At 40.7% G+C, this 21,834-nt stretch overlaps 1 protein-coding gene across 1 annotated transcript in view; it reads left to right on the forward strand.

Annotated features, from left to right (window-relative positions):
• HECTD2 (HECT domain E3 ubiquitin protein ligase 2) overlaps nt 1–21,834 on the forward strand; it is a 1,329,650-nt gene that overhangs the window by 767,399 nt on the left and 540,417 nt on the right. The window contains exon 11 of the mRNA XM_044056649.1: nt 5,760–5,856. Within this exon, the coding sequence (XP_043912584.1) occupies nt 5,760–5,856 (97 nt within the window). The remainder of the gene's footprint in view (nt 1–5,759; nt 5,857–21,834) is intronic.

A 21,834-nucleotide genomic window follows, 5' to 3' on the forward strand; every position in this document is an offset into this window, starting at 1 on the left:
TAAAGAAACACTGAAATTTAACTGCACAGTTGGTCTGCATTGCTGGATGTGATACAATGTATTGATATACCATCAATCATAAGTATCTTCTTCATCTTCTTTCGGCTGCTCCCATTAGGGGTCGCCTCAGCAGATCATCTGTTTCCATTTCTTCCTGTCCTCTGAATCTTGCTCTGTCACACAAACCACCTGCATGTCCTTTCTCACCACATCCATAAACCTTATCTTAGGCCTTCCTCTTTTCCTGTTACCTGGCAGCTTCAACCTTGGCATCTTCTTCCCAATATATTCTGCATCCCTCCTCAGCACATGGCCAAACCAGCGTAATCTTGCCTCTCTGGCTTTGTCTCCAAACCTTCCAACCTGGGCTGAGCCTCTAATATACTTATCCCTAATCCTGTCCACCCTCGTCACACCCAGTGCAAATTTTAACATCTTTAACTCTGCCACATCCAGCTCTGACTCCTGCCTTTTTGTCAATGCCACTGTCTCCAACCCATATAACATAGCTGGTCTCACTACCCTCTTGTAGACCTTGCCTTTCACTCTTACTGGTACTTGTCTGTCACAAATCACTCCTGACACTCCTCTCCACCCACTCCACCCTGCCTGTACTCTCTTCTTCACCTCTCTTCCGCACTCACCATTACTCTGAACTGTTGATCCCAAGTATCAATCATAAGTATAGTAATTATAAAATATTCTGCTGCACTGCTGGCAAATGCAATATAATCAGAGGCGTAGCTAAGTGTAAGCTGAAGGTGACACCACACTGGGCACAATATGTTATGGGGTCGAATTCCTCAGATATTGGATGATACTGCATTTGTTGAAGTTCACCAGTCAGTGTGCAGTCTATTGCAGTGCTGGCATTTATATTTTTCTGTCAGGGCTGAAGCTTCAATGTTGTATTTAGTTGTAGCAGGTGCTTATTACATTTGTAGTAGAAAAGGGACTTTTTTCCAGTGCTCAAGTATGAGAAGGACACAGATTGAAGAGAACAGATCTGGTTTGCTGCTTAGTTAAGGAAAAGCAGGTTAGTGAATGTACCTTTTTTGCTTCTCAGTATAGAGTTCAGGGATGCCAGATTGCAGAATGGGAAAGAGAGCTAGATGAATTTTGATAAAATAAACATACCAGATCCAGCTCTGTTTTTTTCTAAGCCTGCCACTTTCATTCAAAGGCTATTGCTGTAAGTGCACGGCAACTTACTGTAGAGCTGATTGGCCATGTACAGAGGGTGCTTAGTCTTGAAATTTGTATCAAACAGGAAATAAAGACTCTTGATCTTTTGAAAGGAGTGATTTGTCTTAAGGACAGCTTCAACCATATTTTCCCTATTCTGGGATACCCCTTTGGACAATTTACAAGTACTGGGGCTCTTATAAGATGAATGTGCACCTGCCGAGAGTTTTTTCTACGTACTTTTCACTGACGTATATGCTGGTAATCCAGCATTCCTCAACTAGAACTGAACTCATTCATTGCCATGAACTGGATATCCCCAGCATGTGGGAGGAAGATATCCAAAGAGGCTGTTATTCAGGCAAACATGAGAATTATTGTTCCCCCTACCTGCATCCCAGATATATGATGTAGGCCCAGACCATTCCACTGAATGGTGGATGAGTGACTACATCACTGCAGAGATCACTGTGCTCTCACTTTGAGTATTTGCTCCCTTGCACATGCGGTGAGGGCTGTAATATACACAACTTGCTGACTGAGCATTGTTTTCAGGTTCACCCATTGTATTGCCTTAACAGTTCTGAGGATTACAGTATTGGACTACTCTGATTTACCTCCTTCCCCAGGATGGGTAAGCCCATCAGACATCATGTCAGTGCCATCAGATATCAGTACAAATAATCAAACCAGGATCACTTGTGATATAGTCAGGGTTTATACCGGTACACTAGAGGAACTGACGACTGTTGATTTCCTTTTTGTTTCTGTAAAATGTATTAAGAGTGTTTAAATTGATTTCAAGCTGAGACACATTTTTTAAACTGGCACTTCCTTTCAAAGATGGTTGTAGATAGGTCATTTGGTAGAGAGAGCGATGTCCCAAATGGCACTTCTAATTCACACTTAGCATAAAAAAAAAGTTATTTGCTTTATTCGGTTTTCCACAAAGCCAAAGACATAAGAACTGTTGTGGTAATAAAGAGTAGCTCTTTTGTGTTATGCTGCTGTTGCACTAGATCCCTTCTCCAGTTTGGTTTTAAAAATCCTAACCCGCACACACTAATTGAACGACTGTTAAGTAGTCATAACTGCTGTCATAGCTGCTTAAATGATTTAATGTTTTGTAATACTGCTTACAACTTTACAAGCCATGGATCGATCAGCATCTGTTATACAGCACTGATTGCTCCCCCCCTACAGATGCTTGACTACTCACTGAATGTCATTTAAGCAGGAGTGATACAATTTACGTAGAATCCTTGCATGAACAAGCGAGCAGCACCTCAACAATTCTTATTGTGACCCTAATAGCTTGTATTTAGGGAAGCTGCACCACCATCTAAGCCTTGTGACAGTTCCACTTTCAGAGGCTATTGTCATAAAAGGACTGCAATTTCTTATAGAGCTGAATGAGTGTGCAAACAGGATGCTTAAAGTTGAAATATTAACTAAACTAGGAAATAAGGTAGCTTGGCGTATGGAAAATGGGGATTTGTCTAAAGGACTGCATTAAATATAGTTTCCAAGAATTGCCTCATTCAAGGACACCCCTTTAGGCATTTTGCAAATACTGGAACTCTTCAAAGTGCAACCGTTATGGCATCACTTTGTCTTAGCCTTACCTCCAGAGAGTGCAGTGGGCATTTTTGAACTCGGAGCTCATCTCTGTAATTCATTATGAAACTTCTACAAATGCTTTTTTTAAATCAGCAATAAGTTGATTACCATAAATCTCCAGCTAGTAGTGGTAGGTATCAGGACTGGATAGCTGATGGCTAAAGCTTTTTCTAATTTTGAGTTCTTTATTCAAACCTATTTTGTATTCCATTGCGCAATTGTTTATCTGCCTGTATATATAATTATTTCACAGTGTATTGTATAATTTTATTAAAAGTAAAGAAGTGTAATATTCAGTTTCATAATCTTGTTACTACAATGTGTATAAGGATAATGACTACAATTGGTCTGGAAATATTAGCCTCCACCTTCTTAAGAATGGCTGTTTTATCCATAGTTACTATAGGAATATATTACCATTTGCTCTTTTTAAGAGTGAACAGTAACTGCTCATCATTCTCACTGCTACAGTAGCCTTTAGGCGCAGTATATGTTGTTTCTTGCCGAAGTAACCACAACCGGCCATCTTCAAAAAGCGATGTCCTCCCTCATCTCTATTCACTCTGACTACAGATTAGATAATCCCAAGAAGAGAAATCAGCAGTTGTGAAGCTTTCTTTAATACTTTCATCTTGTGAAAAAGCATCTCTTGGACTTTGAAGGAGCATCAGTCAGCTAAGATTGTCATGTTTGGTAAATAAGCCCGCATCATGGAGCCTCTCCTCTCAGAAATTATTGCCCTTTCAAGAAAAACAATTTATAGTTTGTTTTTTGACTAAAAGTAGTACTTTTCCTTGAAACGTAGAATTTTCTCACAATATAGGAAGTTTCCCGTCAGAGACCATTATTTTTAGATACAACTATTAAGTTACTTCTGACTAATTTTGTGGATAATGATGTATTGCGTGTGTGAACTATAAATATCTGGGACAGAAAAGTTTAGAGAGAGAGGAGTGTGTGTGTGTGATTGTCATGCTTATGCTCACTTTATTTGAATGTTTAAAGATTACTGACAAAGGGAAATTGTGTCCTACTTTTATTTTTTTAAGAGAAAGGCTAGTATTTTGGAACAAATAAATAGAATAGGTCTTCCACTCTATGGTTGGGTAGTTAGTCACCCAGGTTCAGGGTAGAGGGTTGAATCTTGATGGATTCAAGTAAGTCCGATTGGTTGGTTCAATGCCTGCCTTACAAGTTCAACATCTGTGATTTTGAGACTCCTTGTGCTGTGTGAGCAGGTAGGTTTAATTTGCCAAGTTTATCCTCTAAACACCTTGTGATACCATCAACAATTTCTTAGGCTACACATGCTTTTCCTGCCATGCATCTTATTGTACTCCACTGCATGCAAAACCTACACCTCAACATGATGTAAAATTTGTTCAGATACCATTACCTTTGTGTTACACTGTTGCTTGTAATTGTAACATTTTTGTTGCTACTTTTTAATGTAATGCAAGCTGAGCCTGGAGCTGGCTATGTATGACCAGCGCTCTTCCTGAGTAACAGAACTATAAGTAAAAAAAAAGTAAAATCTTGCTTTTTTAATAGGCCATATTGTTTAAGACATTTAATTAGCAGAAAGTGACACTTAGCATTAATTGAAAAGGGGTAAACAGCATTAAAAGGAAATTATATCAGGCATAGAGTTAATTATCTGAGAAAGGGTTTTAACGTTGTATACATAGATAACAGCGTACGCATTTTTTTTTAGTTTATGTGGATGAGATGTTTTCAAGAGTGAAAGAAAGAAAAAAAAAAACAATTCTGCTTTTGAAAATAAAATAATTGGCTATATTTTTATAAATATTTGATCTCCCATCATGTTTGTATTCTTTAAGATGTGATTTTAAATATGGAAAATGACTATACTGACAATCAGCCACTTAATGTTGCCTGTACAATAGTAATGATTTACGTTTAGGTTGTTATCATGATATGGTCACATAATTTAATCAATTTATCATCCCAAAACCATTTTGAAACTAGTTCCAGTGGATGTTATTCACTTTGGAAAAACAAAGTAGTGTTTTGAATGTGTTTCATTTTTTATATAGCTAGCAGCTGCTCCTGTGTGCCTTCTAACGCTTCTAAGGTGCGTCATTATCCCTTGACCGTGTACATTGTGTCCTGTAATCCAAGTTAATTGGGCCCTAATGATATGTTATTGAGTTTAGTGGGATGCGGGGAATAGATTACTTAAGTCATTATTAACCTCTCCATTACTGTCCGCATACGCCATTACAGTGAGCAGTACGAAGGATGAACCTCTGATGGTATTACCAAAATATCACTTAGAAGCAAAAGGTAAAAGCTAATCAATGTGGCAAATAAAATGGCTATAATATGAAAATATGTATTGTAAAGATTGACCTATGTCATCTGTCTTTGACAAAACTATGCCTTTAGCAGCCATGTGCTATAACAACTAATACACTTGGTTTACCCATCTAGTATTTCACTTGATAGTTGGTCTTATGTTAATGGATATTTATGTGTAGAATACAAAGTTATATGATGCATATAACTTTAAATAACTCACAGGAAGCAATTATATCACGCTTCTACCCACAAAGTATTTTATTATAAAATTAAAATTGTATTCTGTTTTAATTCATAGAAATATTTAGACTGCATTAAAATAGCTAATTAAAAACATTAATTCTGAAATATGAGCAAGTATTTGCTGGAAAACTCAAATACATTGTGTCATACTATTAAGAAACGCCACATTTTTACATTCTAATTAATGTAGTTCTGGTTTGTAAAACAAAATCTTAAGCAATGCTGTAGTTAAATGAATTGGATGTGCATTAATTCTCATGTGACCTGCTAATAAGACTTGGATAAATCCTTATCAGTTTACCAAATGATTGTCTTTATTTGACATAATCATGCAATATCTCTTCGTTGTTATTTAACTAATTCAATACTGTCTTCTAATTTCATTGCAGATTTTCCTTTTGTCAACATCCTTTTATTCTTTCTATAACAGCAAAGAAAGTAATTATTCAGAAAGATTCAGAGCAACAGATGATCAACATAGCAAGGGTAAGCAAATCAGAGTTAACACTGTATGTAGTAAGTTTAGTGTAATGCATATTTTAGGAGCTAATTATGCTAAATAAACAGTTTTGAAAACCATTTTTATATATAACGGCATCTATCTGTATCTGAAAGTGTCTATATCTTTTCAGTTTTATGAATATGAAGATTGATATTATCAACATCAGCATCCACACCCTTTCTCCCATCTTGTACATGGGATCAGGGTGTCATATGATCAGTAACCATCACATACAGCCAGCGCTCACACCCACCAGGTGCCTAGCCCTGCAGCTCTCATTTCTATTGTATAATAATATATTATTTCATTCCTCCTGTAAATTGCATATTGTTTATATATATTTTGTGTTCTTGCTGCTGTACTTTGAAACACTTGTATTTTTCATTCTTCTCTTTTAACTGTGTGTTAATTGGGATCTACTTCACTGACTTTCATTTCACCGAGACCAAATCACCTAAATTTCAAATTACCAACAGCTCATTTGACAGACTCTCATTTCACTGATAGCTTACAGTGCTGAAGTTCAACATACTAGATTTCACACCATAGATATGCACACTTACAAAACCAATGACTAACTCTTTCCAGAACTTAAAATATACTTACTTAGCCTCTTAACAGAATCCGGACAATATAAAACCAAACTAGGTGGGGGCTATGCCTCCCACACCTCCCAATGTGGTGGACTGTGCCTCCCACATCCCCTCAACTATTTAGCCTAACTCTGGGATCGCAGTACAGTAGGGCAATGGACATAAACCTTTTACTTGCCTTATAGTACTCTACATGCTGCCACTACTGCTGGGAATGCCCAAAATATCCACCATATTACTTTAGATACTCCCCATAAAAATGTAGAGACATGCCCACATTTAGAAACACTACAGCACTACGTTCTACATGATTATCATTATTCTGACAGTCAGCACTGTAAATTACAGTAATTCTTTTTATCACAAGCAAGTCACAATTGCAGGGAAATCCACATCAAATCTGTAGCTTAAAAGTTGGTGAAATGAGAGTCAGTTAAATGAGTCGTTGGTAATTTGAAATTTAGGTGATTTGATCTTGGTCAAATGAAAGTCAGTCAAATGTGTTTTAGGTGAATTGAAGTAGTTCTGTTAATTGTGATGCTGTCACCTAGGCTGTGACTGAAGATTCACTATTAATCACTGTGCAACCTTGGTAAAGAAATATAAATCAGTTTTCTGGTCAGAACTGGATGCACCACTCAGATGTTAATCTAATGAGTTCATACATTATGCAGTAATATACTTTTATATGAAAACTTTCTCAACTGCTCAGACTGGAACTGTAGTGGCGGTAGCCATAAAGACAGGTTAAGGGTGACAGATCATCACTCATTTTGAATTATACAGGCAGTCCCTTGTTTTAAATCTCCATGCCAAGCTGTCAGGTTCCCTCATTCTTTTTGCCCAGTCCTCAGGTCATCAGCAGTAACATTCTGTTCAGATAATTTCTGATACTTTAAACATTTGTACCCTTATGGCCATCTTTCAGGGCTCTTTGTTCACTGTGAAAGGTTTTAGGAACTGCAAGTATTTACTGGCAAAGTTTAGTTGTTACGTTAATACAAGAAGTAGCAAGAAATATCCCAAAACAACCTTGACCAAAAGGCTGAGAAAACTCAGCAGTTTAAATATACTTTTGAACTTTATAATAATGAAAAATAAAAAATAGTCAGTGTGTGCTTTCAAACTTTACAGCGTTGTTATGGCATATCAAAACTATTATGAAAACTTAATATACATGTCACTTAGTAATATTACAGGTTTCATTGACCAATAAAGATCATTGTTTGTGGGTTTTCTGTTGTGCTTAAGAGCACACTTTTAATTAATAGGACCATTAAATCCTGGTGAACAGTTTCATTTTAACCTTATTTGCCATTTCATTTCTCTAAATTATAATTCATCATCTTTATTTACTTCATAATATATCCCACAGGGAATATGTTGAATGTCATACATTCTAAAGTGAATATATAGAATGCATGTTGGATATTTTCAGATGAAAATGTTTATACTGAAGTTTCATTGTGGCAAATTAAGAAGTTATATTGAGTTGTAGATGGGTTCATAGGTTCATACTAGGCTATCTGCCCTTGGGCATTTATAAGCCTAGTCCGATTGTGTTTGGCTTATGCCACCCCTTGATTTGAGTATACTGTGCCCTTTTTAAAGTTTAGTTTACTGTGCCTCTGTCTAATAGTGACACGGAAGTAATCCCCAGGACAAACCTACGATCCCCCATCCACTCATCAAGATTCTCTCTTGAAGAGAGTCAGTGAGGTGCTCTGCCTAACATGAATTGGAATTCTATTCCAGAGCGAAGGGAGCCTCTGGGTTATGAATCTGTCCCTCCAGCATGTTCTATTTATTTCTGTGCTGAGGTTCAAGTCCCTCGAGCGCGTGGCTCTAAGGGATTTAGATTTACTGAGGTGGAGCATGTCCATTAATTCTGGGTTGGACATAGCTTTATATGTCAGGCATAGATCGCCTCGAAGTAGGCGGTATGCAACTGAGTAGAGCTGGAGTTTTTTTAACCGAGCAGCATATGGCATCTGTTTGAGTCCCTTGATCCTCCTGGTGAGGTACTTTTGGGGTCTTTCTATTTGCTGCAGGTGTTGGGTAAGGTACATCCCAAAGGGGGCATTGTATTCTATGATGGGCCTGATGAGGGATGAATAAAGGGGCACGATTACTTCTCTTGATCTAGATGTGAATCCTTTCATGATGAGGTGGGCTATGTAGAAGGTCTTTCTAACCACTTTGGCAATGTGGTTGTCAAAGGAGAGATTGCTATCAACTTGGGTCCCCAGATCCCTAATTACTTTCTCTGTACTTAATGGGTTACCACCTATGTGGTAATTTGTGGGCACATTGTTTTTGCCAAAGGGTATGACTATACACTTTTTGGCATTTAGCTTTAGACCATGGCTTTGGCACCAGTTATCCGTCTCTGCGAGACCTTTTTGAAGGATGTTTGTGTCAGCTGGAGAGTCAATTATGGCGCCCAGTTTGCAGTCATCTGCGAACTTGGTGAGCCATAGTCCTCCCACGTTGGCCTGTACCTCAGAAAAGTAAATACCGAACAGGAGAGGTCCCAGGACAGAACCTTGTGGGACACCACTTGTGACCGGTTTCGAGTCTGACATGGCCCCAGCAACTCTGACTCTGTGGGTTCTGTCTTTGAGCCAATTTGCGACCCATCTTGTGACATAGGGGTTTATATTTAGGCTGGATAGCTTATCTATGATGCCTGAGTGGGGTATTATGTCAGATGCCTTTGCGAGGTCGAGATAGGCTGTGTGGACTACCTTCCCTTCATCTATGGCCTTGGTGACTGTTTCGAAGAAGTCGACCAGGTTCAAAAGGCAGGATCTGCCCTTGACGAAGCCAAATTGGGTAGGATCTAGTGTCTGTAGGTCCCCAATGTCTTTGTTTATGAGTTCCATGATGATCCTCTCCATAGCCTTGCAGACTAGGCTAGTCAGGCTTATGGGGCGATAGTTTCCAGGGTCCGCAGAGGTGCCACCTTTGTGGAGTGGGACCACTGTTGCTGTACGCCATTCTTTGGGCACATATCCTGTAGTGAGGCAGAGACTGAACAGCAGTTTTACTTGAGGGATTAGTTCTTCTTGGAGTTCATGTAGGACACAACCCGGGACGCCATCTGGTCCCATGGAAGCACTGTGTTTTGCTTTGGAGAGGGCGGCCTTCACCTGAGTATCAGAGATGTTTGGGAGGCTGCACTCTGCCTGGATAGATACTTGCTCTTTTGGGGGGGAGGGGGGGGAGAAGTTTGCACTGAATCTGTCTGCCAGGATATTGGCGATGTCTGTGGATTCAGTGTATTTTCTAACATAACTGAAAAAAGCCCTATGATTGTCTTTAGTGTCCTGTGCAATTTTTCTCTCGAAGCTGGCCTTGGAGGATTTTATGAGGGATCGTAATTTTTTGCTAGTACTGATCAGAGATGCCTTCCCTTTTAGGGATTTTGCTCTATCATGTAGTAGCTTCCTCCTTCTGTTGTACAGTTTATTTATGGCTGGGGTCCACCAGGCTGGATGCCTGCCTTTGGATGATTGGGTCTTGATTTTGTTTGGGATAGCATGATCCATGCATTCCTGGAGATGTCCGTAGAATGCGTTTATATAGGATTCTGCAGTTTGGGCCGTAGTTTCCACTGGCTCTGGGACCTTGAAGGATTCCACTTTGCTTTTGAGAAGTTTTTCACTGTGGTTTTCTGGGCTGGGGGTGGGGTCGGGATGTGGATAGCAAGTGAAATTAATTTATGGTCTGATCTTACCAATGAGGGATATACTTCTGGTATGGAGCATAGAGTCCCCATGTTGGTAATTATCAGGTCTAGTATGTTTTCCCCTCTTGTGGGAGTGGTGACTAGTTGTTCCATAGCATTTGAGTTTATACATTCCAGGAACCTTTGGGCTAAGGTGCTGGGGTTTGAGTAATGCTCCCAGTCTATGTTTGGGTAGTTGAAGTCGCCCAATATAATGGTGTTCGGAGAGATCTTCATGTTCTCCAATGTTTTCAGGAAAGCCGAGTGGGATTCCTGACTTTGAGAGGGTGGTCTGTAGGATGCTAAAAACTGAAAAGCACTCTTGCCCACTGTCAGTTTCACATGGATTGTCTCCGATACTTCGTGCAATGCCACTAACCTGGAGGTGTGGATATCCTTGATAAATATGGAAACTCCCCCTCCTTTTGTGGTTCGGTCCGGGTTTTGGGGTCGAAAAGCATGATATGAGGTATAACCTGGTAGTTCTGGGGTGCTCTCTGGAGCCTTGAACCAGGTTTCTGTCACTGCACAGATATCGATGTTCTCCATACTGAGGAGAGCTTCGAGTGCATGCATCTTGAGGTTAAGACTTCTGGCGTTTAGCAGCATTACCCTTAGTTTCTTGTTCCTTGTGCTGTCTGTGGAGGTGGGTTTGACTTTTGAGCCTTGCCTAAAAAAGGCACTATGGGGGTGGCAAGAGCCTTTGCCAATATCCGAAAGCCCAGGGGTGACAGGTGCAAGCCATCCCTAGCGAAGCAGCGTGGCTTGTCGAGCATGTCATCCCAGGCTGACAGACACTGGATCCCCTTTGAATGACACCAAAATTTTAGCCAATTGTTAAAATCGATCATTTTGTCTTTATACTGTGGCATCATTCTAGGTGAGGGTAAGATGCTGCTCAAGGTCAGGGTCATACCGGCCTGGGCTACATGATCAGAGAGCTCCTCTATGTCTCTTTTCATGTAGTCGAGGGAGGTACGTCTCAGGTCATTCACGCCAGCATGTACAATGACTGAGTCATATTTGTATTTGCTTTGGAGTGACCTGAGTGCTTGCGTTTTGTGGCGGATCCTAGCGCCTGACAGGCAGCTCACTGTGACCTTCTCTTTATTCAGCCTGGTGAGCGGGACATCAGTGTGTCTGACAGTAGAGTCACCTATTACAAGAGTATCAGGTGTGTTTTTCAGCCTTAAGGGCTGTGACTGCTTGGCACACTGACTTTGTGTGCTATGTGTTGTACGTGTTTTGTTTTGGGGTAGCGTTTGCTTGGATGTCTGCTTTGGAGGTCTCTGTTGCTTAGGTAGATTTATATTTAGAGTCTCCGAGTATGTTTTTGTGTTTTTATGTGTTTGGTTCGCTGTTGTGGTGGGACTATGTGATACTGGAATTGTGTTGTGTGAGGTTACCTTCTCCTCCTGACTGGTTACACCAGTTTTGAGATGAGAGAGCTCAGCCTCCAGTTTGACAATATGGTTGCATCTCTCACATATATTCAAACCTGTTTGGAGGAGGAGAGGGTTGTCCGTGTACATGAAACAGTTGTAACATTGCCTCAAAATTCCCAGATTCATCAGCTGGACTGGAGAGGAAACCATTGACTGACCTTCGGACATGCTAGAGTAATATAGGGAACTGAATTAAAATGGACCAATAGGGGACAAGGTAATCGTAGAGAGTATAAGAGTAAGTAGTGCTTATGGTTTATTAGTGCTAACTTGTAAAATTACTTATTTGGACCAGTGAGAGGCCTTAGAATGAGAATATGGTGTTTACTTTGAGAGATAGAGCAGTTCTAAGGGAAAAAGTAAAGAGCAGACTTCGTGGAGCCAGGAATAGTTTAAACCTAATTAGGCGGCACTGCCTGATGTTGCGCTATGCGCAAAAATGCACAAAACCACGCAAAAGAGGGTTTTAAGAGAGGGAGATCAAGGAGTTAGGAATTGACCCAAAATGGCCAATAAAACTACAGTTTCAAGGCAGTAACCACTCCCACAGGGGCAGGCAGGCTGCTCAATGTTTATCACTGCCACTGATGAACACAGAGACTTCCCTTTAGCCCAAGCAAACAATGTCCTCCAAGAAACTTACAAACAGTTCAGAACAGCAAATCTGTAATTGAACTTTTTTAAATCTCAGAAAAGTGGGAAAAAAGCAAGATTTTTTTGTTTTTTTTTAAGGAAAGCAGAGGTTCACAGGTATCAACAAGTTAGAACAGTGCAGTACATGACCCCACACTTTAGTGCTAGGCCAGAGACAGATAAAATGCAAGTTTTAAGAAAAAAAAATGATTTTAAAAATAAGTGCAGGCAGGAAATTCAATAATCAGCTCTAGGTTGTATTCTAAATACAGTTACCAACACAGAAATCAAGTTTAACAAGCCAGAAAATGCTCAAAAGTAGGCGGCAATGCAGAAAAACTTAACAAATAATCAGAAGCAAAATACTTAAAATCTCAAAAGTGGCTCCTTTCTTCTCTCAGTGTTTTCTCCTCTTGGTGGGTGCTTCACCAACAGCCAACAAGTCTGAAAAGAAGCCAAAACCACGAGGCAATCGGGTTTTAAGAGAGGGAGATCAAGGAGTTAGGAACTGACCCAAAATGGCCAATAAAACTACAGTTTCAAGGCAGTAACCACTCCCACAGGGGCAGGCAGGCTGCTCAATGTTTATCACTGCCACTGATGAACACAGAGACTTCCCTTTAGCCCAAGCAAACAATGGCCTCCAAGAAACTTACAAACAGTTCAGAACAGCAAATCTGTAACTGAACTTTTTTAAATCTCAGAAAAGTGGGAAAAAAGCAAGATTTTTTTTGTTTTTTTTTTTTAAGGAAAGCAGAGGTTCACAGGTATCAACAAGTTAGAACAGTGCAGTAAATGACCCCACACTTGAGTGCTAGGCCAGAGACAGATAAAATGCAAGTTTTAAGAAAAAAAACGATTTTAATTTTTTTAAACGATTTTACACGCTCCAGGGATATAAACCTTGTCATCACAATAAACAAAACATGCTGGAGGGATAGGTTCCTGACCCAGAGACTCCCCAGACTCTGGAATAGATTGCCCATACATGTCAAGCAGAGTGCCTCTTTGGACCTCTTCAAGAGGAACCTTGATGATTGGATGGGAGAAAGGAAATTCACCCCAGGGATCACGTCATTCGCCCTGCTAGACAGGGGTCCAGGAAAGTAAATAATGTGGGAAGAAATAGCCAGGGAATTGTTATGGCTAGGCTTGTATAGGCCCTAGGGCTGATAGCCTAGTACCAACCTATGAAACTAAAAATAAGTGCAGGCAGGAAATTCAATAATCAGCTCTAGGTTGTGTTGTTACCAACACAGAAATCAAGTTTAACAAGCCAGAAAATGCTCAAAAGTAGGCAGCAATGCAGAAAAACTTAACAAATAATCTGAAGCAATATACTTAAAATCTCAAAAGGGGCTCCTTTCTTCTCTCAGCATTTTCTCCTCTTGGTGGGTGCTTCACCAACAGCTAACAAGTCTGAAAAGACGCCAAAACCACAAGGCAATCGGGTTTTAAGAGAGGGAGATCAAGGAGTTAGGAATTGACCCAAAATGGCCAATAAAATTACAGTTTCAAGGCAGTAACCACTCCCACAGGGGCAGGCAGGCTGCTCAATGTTTATCACTGCCACTGATGAACACAGAGACTTCCCTTTAGCCCAAGCAAACAATGGCCTCCAAGAAACTTACAAACAGTTCAGAACAGCAAATCTGTAACTGAACTTTTTTAAATCTCAGAAAAGTGGGAAAAAAGCAAGATTTTTTTGTTTTTTTTAAGGAAAGCAGAGTTTCACAGGTATCAACAAGTTAGAACAGTGCAGTAAATGACCCCACACTTGAGTGCTAGGCCAGAGACAGATAAAATGCAAGTTTTAAGAAAAAAAAACGATTTTAAAAATAAGTGCAGGCAGGAAATTCAATAATCAGCTCTAGGTTGTGTTCTAAATACAGTTACCAACACAGTGGTCATATGACTTTTGGATCGATGGGTCAGTTTTAAGTAACATGTATGATTTTTTTTTTCATAGAAGATCTTGTTCTAGGAAAAACATTTGCTATTCTAAAAATTCATAAAGGCTCAATTAAACTACCGATGTGCAGTTGTCCTATCTCACCCTCATTCTTGACTGATGGGTTCGAAACTGATCCTTGGTTCCAACTCAGCTGTTTTCTAAAGCTCGAGGTCTACAGCTAGCTTGTGGCTCTATCCCTATCCCATGATGCCATAGGGCATTCCCCAGATCTCATTTGCCACTGAAGCAACTCGAGTCGTCGAGAGCTAGCTCTGGCTAAGTTCGAACTTTCTTTATTATTCTTTCTGTGAAAAGTTGCTGAAAGTTAATATTTAGAGCCTAATAAGGTTGTTATTAATTAATCGCGTATTTCTACATGTTTATCCTTCGTCTTTGAAGCTTTTTGCTGAATTTTTCTAGTTGGCCATTTGTTGGGTCTTTAAAACCCTATCGCTTTACCTTAGAATTAGATTATAGTTTGAGTTAGAAGGGTTTAAAAAAAAAAATCATCATGTTTCAAGGCTTAGAGTGTGTGTGCGCCTTTTCACTTATTCTTCTCCACAGTAGCCGGGTTTTTTGAAGTTCTGCTCTGTGTTTGATAGTATGGTAGGTTAATACTTATAAAGACTTTTAAACAACCTGTTTAAGTTAGAGGGTTGTTTATTTATTTTTGCACACTTTAATAGCATTGTTTCTTACAAGTTTTTGAAAGCCTGTTTAAGTTAGAAGGCTCTTATACTGTGTTGTGTTTCTGATATTTTGTGTTCAGGATGGCAAGTAAAATAAGGATAACAAGGAGACCAGGGTCTTAGGATTTAAAAGATGTCCAAAGTGCTCGCTGAAGATGTCTATCACTGATGGGCACTCCAAATGTGTATACTGTTTAAGAGCCCTGCATTTGTAGGAAAGTTGTTCCATTTGCCATTCTCTCAGCTCCAGGGTGCTTCAAGAGCGAAAGAATAAATTGATATTAAGGGGTTTGTTAAAAGTCTTCCTTTGCTGAGGATTTAGAGAAGGGTCAAACTCCATTAAAAAAGACTTCTTCACCTTCTTTGTCCAAGTCTGAGAAAAGCTTTAAGAAACCATCTTAAGCTTCTTCAGATGGTTTGGAGCCTTTGGAGTGTCTCCTATGCTCTGATCCCCAGTTTTACAATCTGTGACATCACTGACACCATTATCTCATTCTTCCAGAAGTCTTTCAGATTTGGACATGGATCGTTTGGTGCAGAAACGTTTGAGGACACCGACTATTGCAAAAATGTTGGCACTGACCCAGTTGGCTTTGGATCCGACCAGACCAGTACCCCCTACTTAGATTCCTCCTCTGAGCCCTATCGTGGTTTCGGAGCCAGAATGTGTGGCGCTGATGGTTGTGGACCCTATGTTGCTGAGATCTTCTTTAGTGGCTTTGGCTCCTACTGCTCAGACAACCTCGGTGCCGACCGAACTGAGCATTTATCAATTTTGGCTTTGCCTCTTGGAGCATCTGCTCAGATGAGTTTGGCTCCTACCTTGGCCTCGAAGCTGTCTCTTGTGGCTCCAGGGGGAGTTTCTGGTTCTTCGGAGCCGGAACTCTCCTGGGGTCATGGGGGAGGAGCCTTCATGGTCATGAGGAGAGCACTGACCCATGGACATCCAGTGTTTTAGATCCTACCATTCCTTCCCCCTAGAGTTTCAGGTCTATCTTCTGCACCACATGGCCCACAGCATAGAGATTCAGAGCCTCATGATGCCCCACAAGATGTACCTTTCTCTTCAGAAAACTGTCCAGAAGCCCCATCTGAAGAGGCACCATGAAAGAAGATATGTAAGAGGAAACATCTAGACTCCTCTGAGTAGGCAGTGACATCAGACATGAACCGAGGTCCTCACGGTCACCTTCTGAAGATGTCTCATTCGCAGACATCTTAGAAGTCCTTAAACAGAGAGGTGGCTGGAAGGCCACTAACCCTTCGGATGAGGATTCCATCTACATGAAGGCTTTTGGTTCTCAACCTTCCACCTCTTGGGTGTCTCTGGCTTTTGTTGAACTCTTGGACTTGGTTTGTCAGAAGGTGTGGGAGTCACCGGATACTGTAGAACTTGTTCCTAGGTGGCCTATCAAATTTATCACTGCACCAGTAGACAAATCTTTCTTGACCAAGGGGGTGCCAGTAGATGCTATGGTGGTGGCGATGGCCACCAAAAAAGAGATGTCTGAGAAGGTCCACAGTTGTCCATCCACTGAATAAAGAGTCACATGCAATGGACAGGTATGGGAAGTGCATGTTCTCATCAGCAACCTTTACTCTACTGTCCCTGAATTACCCAACTCATTTTACAAGGCTACAGAGAGAGCTCCTAAAGGAGATTGGAGATACTCTCCAGGGTAATGTAGCTGCTGGAGTCTCCAATAAAGTAACTTCTCAGCTTTCCACCCTAAACTCTATAGTCAACTCTTCCATGAGGCTCATTTTGTATGCAGCTGATGGAGGAGGCAGATCAGCAGGTTCAGGAATTGCCTTTAGGAGACATTCCTGGATACGCTTGTGTTCATTTGCGGAACCTTTCAAGTCATCCTTTACCAACACCCCTTTCGATGGCTCATCCTTGTTTGGGCCCAAAGTAAAGGAAACACTGACCAGATGTGAGAAGGAAGGAAACACTCTCTCTGCCATTGGAGTCCATTTTTCCACTCCTTCAAGACCATATCCTAAGGGTCAAAAGGGTGGAAAGATGTGGTTCCGTAAAACCCAGGGAGCCTTTCAGGACACACGTGGTGTACCCCCCTCCAGGGACAGAGGAGAGGGTAATAATGGAAGATGCCGGCCACGTGGCAGAGGGGGTCCGCAGCATCAGGGTGACCAAGAATCTTTCTTCAGTAAGCCCTTTCAGCATTCCTGAAGGGAAACCCGACTGCTCTACTCTGGAGGCAGTCGGGGGTCGCTTGTCTTTGTACCCAGATGCCTGGCTAAAAATCACAAAGGACAAATGGGTGCAAAGGATCATATCCAGAGGGTATGCTGTCTCTTTATCCAGTCCTCCCTCAACCTTCAGGAGAATTCCAGATGTTCCACCCAGTCACAGGAATCAGACAGCAACCGAAATTCAAATGTGGCTAGAAAGAGAGTCATCCAACCAGTCCCTGCAGACCAGATAGGATCCGGAACTTACTCAAGATTCTTTTTTGGTTCCAAAGAAAACGGGAGACTGGAGACCAATATTGGATCTCAGCACATTAAACAAGTCAGCAGAAAAGACAAAGTTCCAGATGGTCATGCTACAGTGAGTTCTTACCTTTCTGGGAAAAGACAATTGGATGTGCTCTATAGACCTCCAGGATGCATGCTACCGCATAAAGATGGACAAGGCCATCCAGGAGCCACTTGCACTTCCGGCTGGGAGCCAGTCACTACTAATTCTGAGCACTGCCCTTTGGGCTTACTACAGCCCCCAGAGTGTTCACCAATTGTATGGCAGTGGTTACAGCCCACTTGAGGCGTGTAGGATTTCGGGTGTTTCCATACCTAGATGACTGGCTCCTTACTGCCACTACCAAGCAGCTACTATGATGGGCAATAGACAACACTTTGGACCTATGTGCTCAACTTGGGATCACAATAAACAATGAAAAATCTGCCTTATTGCCATTACAGCATATAGCATTCATTGGTGCAGAATTAAACTCTGTAACTATGATGGCAACTCTTCCACAAGCATGAATACAGTCTCTTTGCACACAAATTCAAAACTTACTTTTGAGAACAAGAGTACAACAAAGAACTGTTTTCAAAGTTTTAGGGACAATGGCAGCAACTGTCACCATACTTCCTTTACCCAGTGGTCAATACAGGACTTACCGATGTCATACCAGATAATTCTGATAGAATCTTGCAAAAGGGACTTAGCCTGGTTGATAAACTTGGATCAAGTCACCATAGGCAGTCCTTTCACCCTACCTCCCCCATCAGTCACGGTGACCATGGATGCTTCCCAGATTGGGGGGGGGGGATTACCAGGGAAAGACAGCCCAAGACACTTGGCAAGAACAAGAGGCTCACCTGCACATCAATGTGCTGGAGATGAGAGCAGTGCTACTGGCATTGCAGGTATTTCAACACTCTCTTCCTCCAGGCATGATTGGGATCCAGATGGACAACATGTCAGTTGCATAGTACATAAACAAACAAGGAGGAACCAAGTCCTAACCCCCTTTGTCGAGAGGCCCTCTGAGTATGGCAGTGGATGACCTCATCCCAGTGCTTTCTTATAGCAACGCATATCCCGTGGAAATCTAGCATTATAGCAGACAAGCTCAGCAGGGAGATTATAATGCCTCACGAGTGGTCCCTGAAACAAGATGTAGCGGAAGTGATTTTTCACAAATGGGGCCAGCCTTGCTGTGATCTCTTTGCCACGTTCATGAACACAAAATGCAGCAACTATTTTGCCATGATCCCTCCACCAGGGGAGTCACTGAGGGATCCACTTGTGCAAGATTGGCCCCTGGGTCTCCTTTACGCCTTCCCCTCTTTCCACTGATACCAAGAGTACTTCAGAAAGCCTGTTCACTGGGAAGGACATTAATCCTGATAGCGCCTTACTGGCCTCTTCAAATTTGGTTCCCCTTCCTACAGCCTCATCTACAGGAAGAGCCATGGATCCTGGATCCAGTACCAGATCTCTTGCCACATTCTTCAGGTGCTCTTCATCCTTCTCTCTCAACCCTCAAGCTAATAGCTCGGCTGTTCTGATTCCCAAGATAGCCAGGTCACAGAATCTTTCATCTGCAGTAAGACGCATCTTGATCTCTTCTCACAAATCATTTACAAGAAAATTGTACCTCAGTAAATGGAGGAAATTTTCTGTCTGGTCCACTCAAAATAGTGTTGACCCATATTCAGCATCCATTTAATCTGTTCTTGTGTTCTTAACTAAACATTTTAATGAAGGAGCTGTGGCATCCACTATCAGAGTTCAGTTAGCAGCTATCTCAAATTTTCATATTGGCAATGAAGATTTAAGTATAATGTCTCACAGACTAGCAAAAGCCTTCCTAAGGCCATATATCAAGCCACCCTTACCCCCATGGAATTTCAACTTCCTTTTGTCCAAAATAATTCTTTTCCCTTTTGAACCTGCATCATCGTGTGATTTAAAATATCTAACATGGAAAACTGCTTTCTTAGTGGCCATCACTTCAGTTAGAAGAGGATCAGAGTTGTAGGCCTTGTCCATTAAACCTCCATACATGCTGTTCCACAGTGATAGAGTATCATTATGTACAAACCCATCTTTTTTTCCAAAGGTGTGCTCAGAGTTTAGCCTCAAGCAGTCTATTGAACAACCAGTATTCTTCCCCAGATATGGCAATAAGGCAGAATACAGGCCACACCAGTTGCATGTTCATAGACAACTGAGTTTTTACCTACATAGAACAAAAGAATTTAGAAAATCGGACCAACTTTTTGTATCCTGTTCAGAAAATAAAAACAGGTCTTCCAGTAGCAAAAACTACTTTTTCAAACTGGCTGTGTCAGTGCATTTTGTTTCCTTATAATTCAGCACATAAAGAATTACCACAAGGAAACAAAGCACATTCAACAAGGGCAGTATCTACTTTCTCTGCTTTCCTGTGCTAGGCTACTCATTGATACTATTTGTGGAGTAGCTACATGGGCTAAGACTCATACCTTTATCACTCATTACAAAGTAGACATGGCCTCCAGAGACAGGGCCATTTTGTTTCCACTGTTCTGGAGAATGTACTCTCTTAAGCCACCCAAGAAGAAAGGTTCTAGGGACCCTGTCCCATCAGTCAAGAATGAGGGCGAGAGAGGACAACTGCACATAAACAAGTTATGTACCTACCATAACGTTCCATGTGAGTTGCCCATCTCACCCTTCATTCTTACATCCCACCCACCTGACACCCTGCCTTGATTTCTGGAAGAATGAAAGGTGGTTCTACTCTTGGTAACTGGTCTTTGACCCTCTTCTGAGTCTGGTAAACAGTATTATTGGTATTGATATCTTTCTCCTATACATATATATATATATATATATATATATATATATATATATATATATATATATACTACATCAGCAAACAAGATCTGGGGAATGCTCTATGGCATCATGGGATAGGAATAGAGCCACGAGCTAGCTGTAGACCGCAAGCTTTAGAAAACAGTCAAGTCGGAACTGAGGATCGGTTCCGAATGCATCAGTCAAGAATGAAAGGCGAGATGGACAACTCACATGGAACGTTATGGTAAGTACATAACTTCTTTTTTAAGGGAGTAGTGTCAGCCTCTACCTCTAAAATAGAACTATTGTCTAAGTTTATATATAGAACTTTTAAGGACATGTTTAATTTTTTTGGAAAAAACATTAAGGCCGTTAGTTTTACAGAGAGACTAACTTGTGGTTGATGATAAAATCATTCTATACACTGATGTCTCATTTTGTGGGTAATGAATGGGGAGCCTTTAAGTTGAAAAAAGATGTAAACTACATGATTGGTGAGGTCAGGTTTCTTTTAGAATATATTTATATGGTCTTAACTAACTTTTTTCAGTTTCAGTAAGGAATTTTTTGAGCAAATGCAGGGTGTAGTGTTGACGGCCGGAATGGCTCCAAATTTTGCAAATCTGGTAATGGATAACTGGGAAGCAGAAATACAGAACAAACTGGCACATTTGAGTTTGTCTTCTCTTATTGTCATTTTAACATTTTTTTTTTCATATGGGGAGCCAGAGTGGAGCAAATGACCACTTTTTTGTAATCAATTAGCATGCAACATTCTTATACATATATGTTCTTTTGATGACTGGGGTAGTAAAACTAGGCTGTCGTAGCTCCTTTTCAGTAGAGACCCAGGGCTAAAGCTCCAGTTACAAAACAGGCAGTTTAAACAATACAGAAAAATGTAAAACTTAGTTACGATAACAAAGATTTATACAGTATTGTATTTTTAGATGCAGTGGTTAACAAGACTTCAGAGACTGGCTACTTTATTACTGTCATTAGATGCAAGAATACAGCTAGTAATGCAGTTTTATCTACACAAGTATCCATTTGAGTTGCTTCAAAACCAACACAGTCAAAAGTCAGTGTGTTGGGTTAAAACAGTTGATAAAAGTGAAAGAAGAGTTATGGTTACAGGGCTATGAGTGAGGTTTTTGAATAGAGGTTACCCCCAAAAAATTAATAGAAAGAGTTAGAGATATTTTTAATGAGTAAGCAGTTAAGAAAATAGACATTTACAAAAAAAATAGATTGGGTTTTTGCCATGAGAATGGCATTTTCATATTGCATAGTTCTAAGATTAAAGAAGTTTTCAGCTCTTACTAATTTAAGTCAGAAAAGTTTATTCTCTACAAGGAGACACATGTTTCTACTGCTTTTGGAAAGGAGAAGCTGAATACTGGGTCACTGAATGTCTGGGCATACTTTTGGATGTAGAAAAGTAGGAAAAAGCTCAATGAAGACCTAAACTATGGCAGAAGGAGTTGGTGGTTCATTCACCCTCGCAGCACCTACAAAACGTATGTGTTTAACAGAGAATGCTGACTAACAGTAAGTCTAGACCTGTCTGTTGCAGGACCAGAAGATTCATTTAGCAA

Source organism: Protopterus annectens, chromosome 14.part0 (assembly GCF_019279795.1).
Source record: "Protopterus annectens isolate FY-2018-M chromosome 14.part0, PAN1.0, whole genome shotgun sequence".
In the NCBI taxonomy this organism is placed as follows: Eukaryota; Metazoa; Chordata; order Ceratodontiformes; family Protopteridae; genus Protopterus; species Protopterus annectens.